General features: G+C 36.2%; 1 protein-coding gene across 1 annotated transcript in view; it reads right to left on the bottom strand.

Annotated features, from left to right (window-relative positions):
* The window catches only part of RELN (reelin), a 481,015-nt gene that overhangs the window by 141,646 nt on the left and 321,443 nt on the right, over positions 1–17,926 (bottom strand). Inside the window, 7 exon segments of the mRNA XM_038562771.1 lie at positions 909–1,145; positions 5,487–5,648; positions 6,313–6,546; positions 10,461–10,527; positions 14,380–14,489; positions 15,600–15,728; positions 16,799–17,007. Of these exon segments, the coding sequence (XP_038418699.1) occupies positions 909–1,145; positions 5,487–5,648; positions 6,313–6,546; positions 10,461–10,527; positions 14,380–14,489; positions 15,600–15,728; positions 16,799–17,007 (1,148 nt within the window).

Here is a 17,926-nt window from a genome sequence, read left to right as displayed (position 1 = left end):
AGACAACTGCAGTGAATAGCTTTTGGTGAGATTCGTCTGGAGAAATTAAATTGGTCTGACCATGACTCCATAGAAAGTAAAACTCTCTTAGAATATTATTCCTCAATTATGTTTAAAGCCCTAAAGGAACCCAGAGAGGGGCAATATGCACACTGGTGAGGGCTGTGAGTTTTGAATGATGCAGACCTGAGTTTTAATCTAGAGTTACTGGGCCTAAAAGCTCTACAGGATCTGGCCTCTGCACAACTCTTGGCTTCTCTTCCTGACATTCACTCCCTCCCTCCCTGGACTTAATCACAGTCTTAAACTATTTATTTACTGTTTATTGTATAATGAAGTTTGCATTTGACCACAAATCTAAGATCTTGGCTTGGATAGTCCACAATCTTGAAACCCCAACAACATTAACTATATGAGTCAGTGATCCAATATTGCTTAATAAGATGGGTTTAAAAGTAGATCTTAGTTATTAATAAATTAGTGATGAAAAAACTTCCTGGGCTTTATGTAAGACAGCACTAAAACAGAACTACTTATGACAAGTTTTATTAAAATAGTCATTAGAGTGATTTCACATTTTACCATAATCATGATGGGTCTCCATGAAAGGACAACGTATTAGTTACTCTAGTTATTAACACTTTTTGAAGAAGGTTTTTATATGTAACAGTGGGAAATAAAAATTTGAGATTAGTAACAATGGTGAAATTTTATATTTATTTAAATCTATCAGTATTTTGTCTCCAGTCCTTCTTCCCAAGATATCTTACTTGACTTTTGAGGTGGTTCATATTCAGTAAGTATTTGTCAGCAAATGACTAAGTGCTGGATGGACTAGAAGATCATTCTTGTGTTCCAAACCTTAATGCAAATCATAACAACAACAACAACAGAAACTAAATTCTTACCAAAGTGTCCAGTCATGGCTACAGTATGGCTGAACATTTCCAAGGTAGAATCCTAGAGATTGAGTGACCTCCACAAGATTGGTAAAGTCAAGGCTAATGCTGTTGAAAAGGACAGATGTCATGATAATCTCATCAATGGCCCATACATCTTCTCCCTGGGAAGAATGATATGGTTGCCACCATCTGAACTGAATTCCAAACTGTCTTGCATCATCTGGTAACTCTACAGAGATGATTCTAAAGAAAAAAAAAGTAAAAAGTAAAACTTCAGATTGATATTTAAAATACAAACATTCACCGCAGAATATTTTTTTCCCTAAGGTACAACACTCAAAAAAATAGTTCTCCACTATTATAAACATTGTTCTGAGATTTCCACTTTCTTGTCTGTCCCAAAGTCTTCTAAACACATCCCAAAATGTGACTGCTTTCATTCATCTGCTTTCAGAAAAGCTGACTCAATAAAACACAGTTGTCAAAGGGGCAGGATTTGTCTTAGTCTGAAAAAGGATCTTGGGCATTTGTTACACATATTACAGTTTGAGGCTGATTGGAACTGTGGCACTTCCTAATTCCCATGAGCTTAGCACAGTGTATGAGGTGACTTGCTGTGTCATGGTGGCTATGACAACAAACTTGTATGTGACAAATGGGGAAGAAAATTAAGAATAATATCTAATTTCCAGGAGCAATTACTGTACACAGCAGCAGGAACCATACATTAATTGCCACTGCAACGACATCTCCTTGAAAGCTCCATAAATCACAGTACCATGCTGCTCACATCCATACACAAGGTGAGATATGAAGCAAATGGCAAATGGAACATTTGTCTCCATCAATGTACAATTAAACGCCAGGAGAGGTGTTCCCAGTAAACACATACTAAAGGGACTGACTCTTTCCCAGTGAGCAAAGGAAAGCTCCCTAAGACAGGGGACTAGTTGGATAGCTTAGAAACAAATTATTTAAAAATTTAAATGTCTAAGGCTGGGTTTAATTAGAAATTAGACTGATTTTCATGTTTGTATTATGTTTATTCTTAGTTATTGTGTAAAAAATGTCAAATCACATCTTGGAAATATATATTTTTATATATGTAGAGTTACTAAAAAATAATATCTCTTTTCTCTTTAAATAACTTGTATGTGAAGATATGGGGTAGGATGACATGATTTTCATCACTAATAATTACACAAACTACCAGTAAAAAAACTGGCAGAATTTTTTGCAATGTAAGAAAACATACTTTTTAAATAATGGAAAATCATTATTCAATTACAGAAATATAAATTTTAAAACACTCCTTAAATTAAAAAGACACAGCAATAACATTTATGGTGTTTAAATACTTTGAAATACTTACGGTTTTAAACACTTTAAATCTCTGAATTTTTATACATTTATACAAATGTACATTATTTTATAATGTACATTTATTAGAAGAGTAAAATTTGGTTAAATTATTTTAGTAATTTTCACTTTAAGTATTTACTAAAAAATCAAATAAAATATTTATGTTAACATATCAAATATTTAAAGAAATAAAACAAACTGTACTTAAACTGGCTCAATGATGAAAACATTATGCATTAATTTTAATAATTTAATTTGCTCATTGTGTTACTAGAATATTATAATTTTCCTTTATTTTAATAATTTTAAAAGCAGTTACTATTCTCTCTGATGAAAATAAATATAATTTAAAAATAACAACTGAAAAGCAGAATTTCTTAGGCAACTTCAAAGGTCATTTTCCTTTATTTTAGTGCATGTATATGTATGTGTGAAAACAGTAATTGAAATGACGAATATTTTCCTTCACAGAGGCGTTAAACTATGGGTCTGTAATCAGACTCTTGGGTTAAAGTCTCCACTCTGACACCTAATAGTTAATAACCTCACAGCTGCAGGGAAGGTACTCAATTTCTATGCTCCTTAGCATCTTCATCTGTGAAGTTGGGATAATACCCTTATGGCAAAGTCAGAAACACTATTGTGTCTTAGCACCTAGAACAGTATCTGGCACATGCAAAAACACAACTTCTTACTGCATAAATGAGGTACATATTGTCAGTGTACCCCAACAGAAATCTGAATACTGAGGCACAAAAAGGTGAAATATTCTCCCTAACGTTAAGTGGCTTTTAGGTAACAATGCCCGGAGCTGGATCTAGGCAGCATAGCTGTAGAGTCTGTGCTCTTCACATTTACTTCGTATGTGCAGTGGGGTGGGAATCTCTGCTTCCATTACTCTGTACACGCTGCAGTGGTCGGTTAGAATAGCTATGGAACCATTTGATCCCAATATTCCTGGATGAGACCCCAGGGACTTGGGTCAACTTTCTGTTATCAATCTTCCTTTTGGGGTAGATACTAAGCTCAGACATTTCTCATCATCAAAACAAAAATAAAATAAAAATAGGCCTTATGATAATTTTAAAATAGGAAACAAGCCCTATAATTAAGACAAATCTAGAATAATTTTATTTTCAGCAGTGATATAAGGTTTTACATTAAAAATACCAATTAGCACTCGACATTCTAGTTAGTTTGAATTAAAAGATTAGCTTAGATAAATGTACAGGCTTTACATCTTATAAATAGCGAACAGAGAGAGTTCTTTTATTTACTGAGTGACTCACAGGCAAACAAATTATTAGGAATCAGCCAGGAGTAATAGCGGTTAGCTAACTTGCATATCTAATTTATGGATCATACTTCATTTTTGAACAGCGAAGGCCGAAAGGGACAATATGGAATTGACAGCAATTACAGGCAGCAATTTATACTCAAGAAAATACAGCAAATGGCTAAAGGCATCAAGATATAAACTTTCCTATGAAGAACTTATATGGTTTGTATTATTTATCATATAAAACATAATTTATCAAATTCTACTTCTGCTGTGTCACCTTTTATTAATATTTGTAAGAAAGAGGAGGATGGAGGAAGGGTCTCATGGAAAGAGGTGCATGCACGGAAAATAAAGAAGTGTTCTTGATGCCTCCACCATGTTCTCTTTAAAAAAAAAGTCTCCACTTGATCTTAATCTTTCAAGCTATGTACACACCTAGAGCTGAATAGCCATGTGGATTCTGCTTAGAAGAAAAATGTTGCTGTCAAATGGCAGGCAAGATTAAATGCACCTTTGCAATAGCACATTAAATGTGTAATTATTTTTCATATCAACAAAGATTAATTAAATTTCATGATAAAGATTGATTATTGAATTTTGGAGCTGTCCATCCTGGTTAGAAAAAAATGTGTTTTAGGCCAAGTTAACTTAGGACAGTGATAGTTTCTTCCTGCTTTCACCATTATTATGATCAGCTTGATTTTCATTTAATTTTCTTCTAATATTTACTATGGAGATTCTATGAAATGTTTCTTTGGTATTCACAGGTGTCTACTGAGTCAGAAAGTTGAGCTTAGTCTTTCATTTACCTTTACAGGGAAAATATTTGACACATCTGATGTCTTCTTAAAATTTTATAAGGTAGGTAATTTTAACTCATAACCATTGTTAACTATTATTTCTGTTACATCCTACTTTATTTTCTATGAAAATAGAAGTTCTCATTTCCTTATAAACACGTAAATGTAGGGACTGCTGTAGGCAACATTTTTAAATATATGAAGTCTATCATCAGTGCCCCTGTCTTTTTTCCTTGGTGCCAGTGCAAACCGAGAGCCTAAAGCCCTCACTTTTTTTCATATTTCCCCATGATCAAATGTTCTTCCAGAAAGGCAAATGATATTAGTTCTTTACCGACTGTGAATGTGGCCACAGTGTTACCTTTTTTAAAGGTATTTTAATTTTCCTATTCTGCAATTTTTAAATGAATTTCAGTGAGCAGGTCAAGAGTGTTCTAGAAGAGGAGAGGACCCTCTGGACATTTCTGAAATTGTACCACTAAGGGTGATTACTATTCTGTGAACATTGAAGGATGGCTCTGCTTCAAGAAAAACTTCAAACTCACAATCACAACTATAGATTGTGAATGTATAAGGTAAAGAAAAACAGAAGTGGCCTGAAGAAAGGACTTTAAGTGAATCTTCACACTCCATCTTTGCCAGGGATGCTATACATGCTAGAAAAATTTATCTGTACTCATTACTTAATCACATTACATGCAAATTTTAAATACATACCAGTCATCAGAGTTTATTAATTATTATCTCATATAATTTGTTATAACATTACAATATATTGATAACAAATACTTGTTAACAGCACTTATAATTTAGTGCCATATAAAAATCGCATCTAACAGGCTGCAGTTGAGTTACATAAGGATAATAGTATTAACTATTCTTCTATTTCCTGGGCATCAAGATATTTCTCTTAGATGTACATCTCAAAATATGAGAATGAATTTCTTCAAATATCAGAAATCAGTATGACAAATGAAATAGAAGAATGTGACTTGCTAGTTTTTTTTTATTGCAACTCGCATCAATCTCTGTCATCATCTCTCAATAGAAAAATATCTTGAATCTTATACCAGTTGAATGATTATTTCCCCAGGAAGGAGATATCACTCTAATCATTTTTCCAAATGTTTTCCAACATACCTGGGCTCATGATAGTTGAGATATGAATAGTGCTCCAAGAGTTTCCAAGTTATCCCATTATCATAAGAATAATGCAATAAAACTCCTTCACCAGGCTGGTCAGGGGCTCTGCATGTGCTCAGAACAGACTTGCTCCCCAGCCTCAATGTGAACTGCAGAAACCTAGACATGAATTATCTGTAATTAGCGTGTGCACAAAAATTTTTAATCATAATGTTCATTCTGGCTTTAAAGATTTCTAAACAAATTTAAATGAACTACTCAAAAGCTGGATGTTTCCATTCATCTCTCTTTTATAAAATGTAAGTAATTTCACTATGAGATGTATGAATATGTGTAGAAGATGAGGTCAATGCATGTTTATATGAAGATATGTCCATAAAAATATAAGTGTATATTTATACATACTTGTATACTATGTAGTTGTGTATATACACTTAAAATGCCAATCATTCCCTTCCTGCATTATTTATTAGGCACTGGGGGAAGGGAAGATGTAGACTAAATCTAATCAGCCTCTGCAAGCTGTCAAATAAATAAAACTACATAAATAATTAACTAGCCCTTGGCCTAAGAACACAGTTTTGATGCTAACATTTCATGTGTTTAAAAACCTAGTCAGTCATTAGTATCTTAAAGTCATCAGTATGTCTTTTAATTTATTAAAAACTAGGGCAAATTAACCCTGTATAAACTAACTGTAAGCTCCCTCTCATCTTGAAAGGTGCATATATCAACAAAAAAGGGAAGAAATGGGAAATAAAGAGATCTCAATTCAATCATTAGCATCTGGTTTCTATATGTATTCCACCCTGCCTTAACTCACCTGGACTGTGAGCTGTCAAGGAAAGATGTAATTAGCTGACGCCTCCCATCCTTGTTGAAAACCAGGGCCTTACCACTGGCCAAGACACCACAACCAAAGCTGACTTCAGCACCACGGATAGAGTAAAAGTTATGGTAGGAGGAGAGCCTGGAACTGCCAAAGCTTTCAGAAATAAACATTGGGAATGTCTGGGATGCCATCTCACAGGCTGGGCCAGAAAATCCAGGGTCACACCTGAAAGAGATACCATAAAATAAAATTTTAAGCTGTTGGTCTTTTCAGAGAGTCTTGAATCTAATTCAGGGAGGAGGAAGTCTAGAGGCCAGGATTTGACTGAATGGTAAGCAAGGCTCATTAGTCTTTGGAAAACAATGAATCTGAAGACTTGATAAGGGCGTTGACTGCAAATATTCCAGAAAAATGCAGTCTGCACAGACCTGCTATATAAAGCTGTGGTTAAAACAATAATTCAGCACTCATCTTTATCCAATGCCAGCAATATATCTGCATCTATATTTCCCACATTTCCAATTTATTTATTTTTATTTTTTTCCAATTTAAAATCTTTGTTAAAGGCATATTATGTATCCAATTTTATTCATAATTATGTTCATTAAATTTGTAAGAAAAACATAAGTAAAATACTTCCTAAGATATCTAGAATAAATTTCCTCTAAGAACAAATGTAAAAATACACATTATGTTGGTGATAGAAATTATTTGAAATATCTGGAAAAGACTGGAAAAGAAATCTATCTTTATTTCAAACTTAGATTAAAGGGAATGTGAACACCTTGACCTGGATAGATGTTCTTAGTAGAACTGTGCTGCTCACCTTGGAATCCCAAATAATAGTGCTTCAAGAAAAAGAAAAACAAAACAGAACACACCCCACACAACTTGTCTCCTACTGTATTTATATTAGAAAATTCACCACAGATAATTCAATAGTTGAACATCAGAAACTTCCTATATTTTAAGGCACTTACTCATTAGGAATCAGTTTTAAATTCTTTATTTTTACTGCACTATTTCTTAGTATATTATATATACTATGTCACCCATTATAAAGTTAAATTGGTGTCTTTTTTGAAGTAGGGTGAGGGGTTCTCATATAAGTATTCAAAACCTCCTAAAATCTGAAACAAGCATTTTATAAAGCAATGAAATACCAATGAGGTGATATTATGGTGATATTATGGCATAACTCTGAAAACTACTTCTCTAGCACTAGTGCTGAAATGGGCACCTATGCTGGCCTCACAGAGGGTCATTGGAGTGTATGAACCAATGCAAAATTGTTTGTGTACTGGATATTATGGGGGAGAAGGTTTATAGTCATCATCATACTGCCAAGAAGGTGGACCCTAAAATGCCAAGAACTACTGCAGTGTGAAGTTTGAAAGTTGTTTGGCATTAGGGATGGGAGTGGGAAAGAAAACCAATATTTATGGAGCATGTAAATAAGCCTCAAACAGTTAACTTCTTTCACATATTATCTCACCAACTTACACTGTGAGTAGCCAAGTAGTTTCCAAAAATGATAAAAACTTAGCTAAAGAGGACACATTTTGATATTAGAAAACGGAATGTGGTTTACCATGGCCACAGATTGGAATTAGTCCCCCAACAAGACTACTGCCAGAACTCATTTCAGGGCAAATGCATTTCTGTGTATCTTAAATGTGTCTTCTTAGGACCAGTGATTGGGAGAAACTGGTGATCATTTAGAGATGACTCACATTGGAGTCAGTTTCCATTTAATGCTTTTGGCAGTATACTTTTAATCAAAAGTTATGTAATTGGGATAAAATGCTTATTTTATATTTAAAAATACATTTGCGGGACGCCTGCGTGGCTCAGTGATTGAACGCCTGCCTTTGGCCCAGGGTGTGATCCCTGAGTCCTGGGATCGAGTCCCACATCGGGCTCCCTGCATGGAGCCTGCTTCTCCCTCTGCCTGTCTCCACCTCTTTCTCTCTCTGTCTCTGTCTTTCATGAATAAATAAAATATTTAAAGAATAAAAAAGTAAAAAAAAATACATTTTCAGCCTTTGTTTTGCAGAACAGTAGGGGAGCACAGTCGGAGATTTCAGGAATGGCATGAGGCTCTGCTGACTCCAGATGTATCCCCTATTGTACCATCCTCCCATCCTTAGACGTAGCATTGTGGTCACCTTGTATGCCAGTATAAAGAGCCTTAGCGTTAAGCTACGGGGATGACATCCATGGAGGAAGGTTTGTAATGCTCTCTGCCCTTCTCGCCAGTACCTCTAACAGAGGTGGGCTTATCAGGACAAAGGGTTGTCAGTTTACAAACCCTGGGTGGGAATTATATACAGGCAAGAAAGTGCCAGGCAGCCGGAGAGGTAGTATCCTGGTAGCAAATAACAGTAGTGATGAGGGAGCAGAGTGGGAAGAGAAACAAAGCCCCAAACACAAGGATCCATTTAAAAGAAACCAATGGTATTGAATATAAACTTCTTTTCTATGCAATTTTGCTTCTACTTGACAAGTCACATATTGCTGGAAAAGGATGTAGTAGCCAAACGTTTAGTGCAGCCACAAATGAACAAAACCAATGAATATTACATAAAACATTGTCAGAAATAGGGGAAAAACTCAAGGCCCAACTGGTGAAAATATTCTGAAAAACCTCAGAAGGAGGAAGAGGATAGGATTATTCAAGATAATGTACAGTGTCAAAAAAGAACAATGCCTGAAGGCATAAAACTGTCATTCAGATTTCTGTTTGCTTTCATGAGTGACACAGATGGTTCCCTTAATAAACCCACCGAGTGCTAACAGGGATACTGTACACAAAAAACGAAGTATAAAGTATAACTATTATAATTATAGATGAGTCTTTTAGAAATAGCACTTCTATTTTCATTAATAAAAGCAGCTGTCATTTTAGATAATTTGTTTTCAAAACTTTCCAGGACAACTTCAGGAATTACACAGATGTCTGGTGTTCTTGTGTTAATTTTATTTGAAATGCACTAAATGAGAGGATGGCCTGGTTACGGATGACAGATGAAGATAACAACTCGAGGAAACACCAGATAATGCTTCCCAGATCTAATGAGTCAGTGTTTCGGAGTGGGAGTTGGTAGTTTTATTAAAAAGCACAGATTTGCATATTTATTTTTTAAATATGAATAGGAACTTTTCAATTCTTTCATACTTTTTAAAACATTTCTATTGTGCAGTGTGATTTCTTTGTTAATTAAATTCATTGCAATATAGTTAAAAAGTTAACATGACACTCTAATGTCAGTGCTGACAAGTGCCTTGCCTCATGCATATAATTTCAGATAGGACTCTCTTTTAAGAGTTCTCCATTAATTAATTATTACTCTTTTTGCTTGGAGGACAAAAAGGGACAGACTAGATGATCAGTTGTTGAAAACTTATCTGTATAACAAAGATTGTGGTTTCAGGAATTTTCAGGATATTTTATAATTAAATATTAATATGGGAATGACAATACATATGAATATCCATTCTTGTTATAAACATAACATAATGCTTCAAGTGAGGACTAGACATTAACTATTTATATATAATTTCAGACTTCATATTCAACATCATTATGTAAAATACATTATATATCATTTTGAAGACCCAAATGATTTTCACAAGTAAGCAAGATGGCAAAATCATATTTAAAGATGAGTTTTCTTATCAAATCAGCTAAATTTGGCTCATTCTAGTTTCCTTTAGTCTTGGGTCAGTATTGATTTGCATAATTCATTTACAAAGTCCGATAGGAATTAAAACATGGCTCAAGAACACTAGAACAAGTAAGTTTATGGAGAAACAGCATACTGAAGAATGTAACCAAAGACAGAAAAGGCAGTCATCAAGCTATGAAGAATTCAAATTTGTTCACAAATTTACTCGAGGTATGCTAAATTTGCTCACAATTTAGCTTAATAGAAATGTTATTTATTCATCAACTTCCACTTACAACATACATTTAAAATTCTATTATGCTTAAATTCCATTTGGAGAATACTACTTTGGTCTTGAAAAGACCTCAAAAACTTAAAAAGGAAATTAAAACAAGTTAAAATGACTCATGGCTTCAATATACAAAGTACATTTCAAAAAAAGAAGTATAATTATTATTTTAAAATGCTTACTTGCAACCATGTCGAGTGCACTGTCCTCTGCCGGAACAGAACTTGAGACACGACGGACCAATATAAACTGCAGGCAGGGCAAAAGACAGCATTTAAGAAAATGGCAAAACAACTGGAAAAGCCAAGAACAACATTAGCATGTGAATCAATTTTGTGAAGCGACACCCATGAAATCTAGCCCATTACATGCATATTGTATGCAGCAATTCAGGGCGACATACAGAATGCTGTGTGATAACGTAAGTGCTTAGCAACAAATCTGCTGGAATTGTTTTAGCTGACTTCTTTTAAGACTTTGATGTTTCATAGCAAAAAAAGGTAGGAACATATGATTTGGGTTCCTTAATGGAGCCTCATTAGCTAAAATGATTTCAGGCGGAATAGTGTGCTGCTGATTTGAACTTTCTATAAAGTTTAGTTTTTTTTTTTTTTAAGTTTAGTTTTTTTTTAGGTTGGAACAAAGAATTTACAAGGGATCAATTTGATATATCATGAAATGGAGATGTAATAATTTAATTTAAAAACTATAACATCCATTCTTACCTAGGAAAAATCGATAATGCATTGCAGGTGATTGTACGTATCTTTATAAATATTTATCTATCCTTCTTAAAATGGGGAGTTAAAACTTGTTGAGAATTAAGTCTTCTCTGAAATGCAGATCTTTTCCTAAATGGTGGGCCTGACTGATAATGATATTAAAAACCTCAATTTTAATCTTTGGAATGAGAAGAGGGTTCCTGATGGTTTGAATGGTAGATACTCAGACTCAAATACATTAAAGAGTAAGCCTCTTGATAACCAACCAGTACAATAAAAAAATAATAAACCAAAAAGTGTCAAAATGGAACAAAACCAATGAAGAATTAGAGATGCAATCAATGGTTGTTAAGACCTCACATATTCAGTTTTAGGCACAAATTTGGCTTCCATTATCACTTTTTTCTGTCTTGTAATCATGTCAAAAACAGTTAAATTTCATTTTAAAACAAACTTCCCTGTGCCCTATGCTCCTACAAACACTTCTCTGGAGCCAATTGATTTAAGTGTGATGCAGAGAAGCCAGAAACAACGCTTGTGGAGGGAAACTGATGGTTCAGGATGAGATCAGATAGCAGGCGGAGAGGTTGTAGGTGACAACGCTGGATTCAAATTCCCATTTCACCTAGGAAACTCTGCATAAGTGATTTATCCAGTCTAAGCCTCAGCATTCCTATTCTTTAAAGTGGGATAATGATCTTTGGAGGAAAGAGTAAATGAAATGTTCATGCTTAGGATGCTGCCTGGCACCGTCTGGTTATGATCATCATGATACTAGGGTCAAGAATCCTGCCCACCCCATCTGCCTTGTGGAGCTCTACTGAACAGCACAAGTACTGAGAAATCGGGAAAGGGCTTCATTCTTTAGCTTGGTAAAGCTCATGGATTGTTTTTCTAGCACCCTTGATTTTATGGCTGCAGTAGGATTTATTCTAAGTCCTGTAAGTGGTTCGTTGCATCTTGCGGGATCACTCTGGAGGGCTGTCCTATAATGTACCCATGTCATAGGTCAAAAAGCTTCCATTGTAAAAAATTTCAACAAAAAAACCAAGATTTTCCAAATCAATGAAAATATGTAATTAGGAATCTTGTCATCCCTTCCTGCTAAGGATGGGGTCACTGGGATTCAGAGCATGAGTAAGTTTACAGGCTTTTTTCCCTAAGGGTGTGGAAAGGATGGATTTGTCTTTATCGCTATTATTAATTTAATCAAGTTGAAAAATTTTAAAAGTGGTAACAAACATACTTTGCTCTAGGATTTTCCATTTTTCTAAGAATTTCAGGATAATTTCAAAAATAGTTTCTGCACACACTAGCAGGAAAAACATACCTAACAGAAGTAAGATATTTTTTTTTGCCTTATGAAGAAGCCAGAGAGCAGGTCTTGTTGTTGTGAAAACCTCACATATAGAATGGTAACAGAATTGAGGAGATTGTGCCCCAATTTTTGCATTTGTCCTGCACTGCTAAGCATGCTCATTCCATATATTCTTACCTTTTCTCATTCTACTCACAACACAATGGTGGGACACTTTTTGTATCCCTCTATTTTCCCTCTTGGCATCATGTAATAGCCTTCCTTAGGAAATTTAGATACGCTTTTCAAAGGCTTATATGTGCCTCATAGCATTCTTAATTTCTCATTTGCTTTATTATTGGCTTTTTGACTTCTTTTATTATTATCAAAGTAATATAAGTTCATTATAGAACCCCTAAAAAGTATGATGGCAGGGGAAGAGTCACCCATATCCTACTGTTCAGAGGCACATACTTATTCCTGAGAGCTAACTAACAGGTGTTGTGATTCAAATGCTATACAACATGTTCTACCAATGAAGGAAGTCCATTTTACCAAATTAATCTTTAGATGGTTTTGCAAATGTACTATGTTTATGTCCATATGACTCATGTGGTCTTTGAAGTCTGGGCCTCTTATTGGTCTTTCCCTGAATATAGACTGCTTAAAGAATTTACATTGTCTCATTAGTAAATTATCTTGCCTGGAGTTATTCCTGAGTTTCAAGAATGTATCCTATTAAATGTGTATCAATTTTTTTGATTATTCAAAAATAGCAAAAAGATTGGGACACCTGGGTGGCTGGCTCAGTTGGTTGGGTGTCTGACTTTTGGTTTCAGCTGGGGTCATGATCTGGGGGTTGTGGGATTGAGCCCCGTGTCAGGCTCTGCACTCAGCTTGGCATCTGCTTATCCCTCTCTCCCCTTCTCTGCCCCTCCCCACCCCCCACTCGTGCTCTGTCTCCAATAAATAAATAAAATCTTTTTTAAAAATAGCAAAAAATTTTTTTAAAAAGACTTTTTTATTTGAGAGACAGGGAGAAAAGATGAGCAGTGGGGAGGGACAGAGGGAGAAAGAAGCAGACTCCCTGCCAAGCAGGGAGCCTGATGCAGGGCTCAATCTTAGGACTTGGAGATCACGACCTGAGTCGAAGGGAGACACTTAACCAACTGAGCCACCCACGGTGCCTCCAAAAACATGATTAAAACATGGAAAATCAGCATGAAACAATGATGTAGGCTTTTCCTACTTTATAAAATTGACTAAAGTTTGCTTAAGGATTGACATTTTGTCCCTCCTTTTCACTCCATTTCCACTTCCTCACAGTGCACCTTCAGTCAAATTGATATACTCTGAAAATAGGAAACTTACGAATCTGCCTGTAATTAGAATTATTAAAAAACCAGAGTGGGCTATTAATAACAAACATAAGAAATTTATTGTCATGCACCCCAGTAACTTAAAATATCTTCTCTTCTGTATACTTGTTATAAGTGAAATTGGCTTTAAAGTTATGCAAAAACGATCAACAACGCACTTAAAAATTAAAGATAACATAGGATATATTATGTAGATCTAAATTTTCCTCTTATACTGTTTTCTGAGAGGGAGGTAGAAGTTTTGCTTCAGAAGTTTCATTTTAGAGATGATGTTCCCTTATGTGGTGTCTGCATCTAAAAGATAAGCATTCCAGATGTTGCAGTAGTTACTAAGAGAAGAATGGGTCTTATTTTAATACATGCAGTATGGTAAGTATTTATGTTAATTTTGTGTAAAACATTCAAAGAAAATGTTAGGATATCCCCTGTCATCAGCTGTGAATTTGAGTTTCAGGGCTTTACGCATTTTTACATTATGTATGTTGAAACGTTCTGGCATCTAATATTGCTGACTCTGCTGCCTTTTTTTTCTGATTGTGCATATCCCTGGGCTTCTAACGGAATGCAAAGGAGAAAGGGAAGAAAGGGCGTTTAATGAATCGCAAGACCATGACTTAGAAATGTGATTAAGTCTGTGCCAACGAACAAAAGCACAGGAAGATTCTACATCAATGGCATGTGATTATGACAGGCATAAACTAACCATTATCAATTGCCCACATGTTTCCAAGGATTGGTCCCGTTTGTCTCCAGCGAATTCTGGTGTCCCTGGTTAGTGCTGCATTAGGAAGGGGAATCGTTATTCGGTTCCACCTGCAAGAAATTTAGCACAAAACAGCTTCACAAAACTACATTTCACATCGTTTGAACCTATTTTACATGTCTTTAATGTTCTAGTTTCCGTATGCTTGGGACAGCACTAAAGTTTGGTAACAAATTCTTTAAATTCACCTGTGGAGTTTGTTTAGAGTTTTCAGACAGACACACAACTGCTAAAAACATTCATATCACACTAGAGTAATGGGTTTACTCTTAAAAGCAAGTGATAGTTTGTTTTTAGACATTCTTTTTAGACATTTTTACATCAATACTCAGACCTTAGATATTATTCTATGATGTGCATCTGTGCAGACACAGGAGCGGTATTAGCCTTGATAACTTTTTCTTTTTTTTCCTTCCTTCCTTCCTTCCTTCCTTCCTTCCTTCCTTCCTTCCTTCCTTCCTTCCTTCCTTCCTTCCTTCCTTCCTTCCTTCCTTCCTTCCTCTCTCTCTCTCTCTCTCTCTGTCTTTCTTTTCCTATCCCCAATCTTATGCACATTTAAAAAGAGGCTAAGAAAGAAAATAATTCTCAACTTAATTTTGCCATGCTTGGAGATATTTTTACTGGTTTATCCAGTACTTATTTTGTAAGGTGGAAAGTATCTGGCACAGTCATCTTTAATTCTCCAAACAGCCCTCAAAGGGGTATATCACTGTCCTTAATTTATGTGGAAAGAAGGTGAAAGTTGGAGAATAGATATACTACTCAAGTAGGTGGTAGAAGCAGAATTTGAACCCTCGTTCAACTCCATGGCTTAACTTTCTTCCACCTCTCTATGCTGCAACTTTCCATAAGTATTTGGGCAAGAAGCCTTTGGGCAATAACTGTGTAATCACTATACAGAATTTAAATTTATGTATCCAAAATAGAAAAGCCAAGTACACAAAGAATGAGTGACCCTACAAATTGTGGTCTTGCATCAGATTTACAGAAGTTATTGTTTTTTTTTTTTTTTTTTAAATGAGGTCCTTCCTAAATGTCCCTGAAAATCAGCAGGAAACTTCCTGACCAATTATGAAAAAATATAATCTCAGCCTTCCTCACTGATTTTGAGTCACAACACAGATTCAAATCTCCTGATCTCTCGGAGAGAATTTACTCACCCGCTATAGTTTTCGGAGGAGTAGATAGTGCTGTGGGGGAGGTGGGGTCCAGCACAGATCTCAGGTAAACACTCAGTGTGCAGGAGCGACCAGGAACGCCCATGGTTGGTGGAAAACTCTAAGCTGATGCTGGTAACGCCAGAACAAGCACAACAAAAAAACACAAAGAAAAGAAAATGAAAAGACTCACCCCTCGTTAAGTACTTTAAACATTTGCAGAGCAAGGGCAACGAATTTTAAGATGCTGTTTCCAAAATGATTGTTTTCCCCTCCACTGAAGTCTGACCAGCCTTCAAAGGGCAAACAGTTAAATCACTGCTAGAGAAACAAACTATCTTTTAAAGCCAACAAATGGGAACTTGTGTTTGTGCTCTTCAATTTGAGAAATGGCAAGGCAATTACCACGTCTCACACCGCCACCTCATCCCGTGAATGTGAGACTCACAAAATTCGTAGAAAGGGCGAGCAACACTTCCTCGAGTGAAACTGAGAAGTCAGAGCTCTTGAAGTGCTAATTGATTTCCGTGCCTATTATTAGGGGGTCACTAACCAACATGAGGTCAGGCTTTTTTTTTTTTTTCCTTCCCCCAGTTATTTGTTTTTCTTCTCTCTCAGCAATCTGTCAGCATGGATGGCTGCCATGGAGTGTGCAAACACTTCTGATGCCTAAGACCAAGCTCTTAGAATGAAGTCATTTCTACTTAAACTCATCCAATCATACTCTGTATATTATTATTATTTTTTTTAATTTTTATTTATTTTTTTTATGATAGTCACAGAGAGAGAGAGAGAGGCAGAGACACAGGCAGAGGGAGAAGCAGGCTCCATGCACCGGGAGCCTGATGTGGGATTCGATCCCGGGTCTCCAGGATCGCGCCCTGGGCCAAAGGCAGGCGCTAAACCGCTGCGCCACCCAGGTATCCCCATACTCTGTATATTAATTGAAGATCTCCCCTTTGGGGGAAAGTATGCATTTTTTTAAAAAGGATGTTGCATTAAAAATTCAGCTGAGAACCTACTGAGAAGTCGCTCTGATTCATTTTTTTTAAAGATTTTATTTTTTAAGGAATCTCTATGCTGGCATGGGGCTTGATCTCACAACCCTGAGATCAAGAGTTACACACTCCACCAACTGAGCCAGCCAAGCTCCTCAACGTGTTCATTTGTAATTAGTTCACACACAAAATAGAGCTTCCTACCTGTTACCAGGTTGATGTGTTCCACATCCCAGATTAATGGAAAACTGTATCATGTGAGACATCGTAGAAGGGAGAACAGGTAAGACGTGGAAAAAATCGACAGCCCAGACATTCCTGTTATGCCCTTGGTGGTTTTTTTGCCTGAGACAAAATCTGGTAGCAGGAGTCTGAAGTTCAGGATTGATGACGACGGAAACTAAAGATGGAACCTTGAAAACAAACAAAACCAGAATCACTCATAATCGCTCTGAGTCTGTGAATTCTCCTAGATTCAATCTTACAATTACTATGTATATAACTGCCATTTATTGAGCGCGCCAGGCAAGGTCCTTCATGTCCCACTTGTTATTTCATGTAGTAGAGGTGGTCTTCAGGGGTATTTTTTAAAAAAGACTTTTATTTATTTATTTGACACAGAGAGAGAGTGAGAGAGAGAGAGAGAGAGAGAGCGCGCACAGACAGGTGGGGGTGGGAGAGGGAGAAGCAGGCTCCCCACTGAGTGGGGACCCCAATGCAGGGCTCCATCCCAGGACCCCGGGATCATGACCTGAGCTGAAGTCAGATTCTTAACCTTATGATCCACTCAGGGACCCCTTCAGTGGGCATTTGTTTCAATCACTCAGGATTCCTCTTTTGCATATAACGTGGAACTCTCTGTGACTAATCAGGCCCTCTCTACCTGAAGATAAATTAGTCTAAGGTCTTTAAAAGTTGTCAGAGCATATATATCCCTTTTATATGCCTTGGCACAAGACAAAGGCAACTTCATATTTATACTTTATCATCAGTCCTCTTTTAAAGTGAATTTGTGTGGTATTAATAATGACTGCCAAACTAGGTATTCTGAAAATAGGATGCTAAGCAGTAACAGCCAGTGTCAATGTGTTGATCCAGGATAACTTACATAATTGATTTGGTCTGAGGCACGTAGATGACCAGAGCAGGTGTAACCCTAGCTAGTCACAGGTAGAAAACTAGTCCATTATGAAATCCCAAATGGTATAACTTGGGTGGCCGTAGACCCTCTGGTGTGCTAGATACTTTCTCTGGTTGTTCCCTATTCTAGCCTCAGTGTTTATCTCCTGTCTCCCTAACTGAAACCATGAAATGCTAGGTGCTGGTTGTGTT

The sequence above is a fragment of the Canis lupus genome, chromosome 18 (genome assembly GCF_011100685.1).
Source record: "Canis lupus familiaris isolate Mischka breed German Shepherd chromosome 18, alternate assembly UU_Cfam_GSD_1.0, whole genome shotgun sequence".
Lineage (NCBI taxonomy): Eukaryota > Metazoa > Chordata > Mammalia > Carnivora > Canidae > Canis > Canis lupus.
The sequence above is the reverse complement of the archived record's forward strand: the minus strand, read 5'-3'. Positions and strand labels throughout refer to the sequence as shown.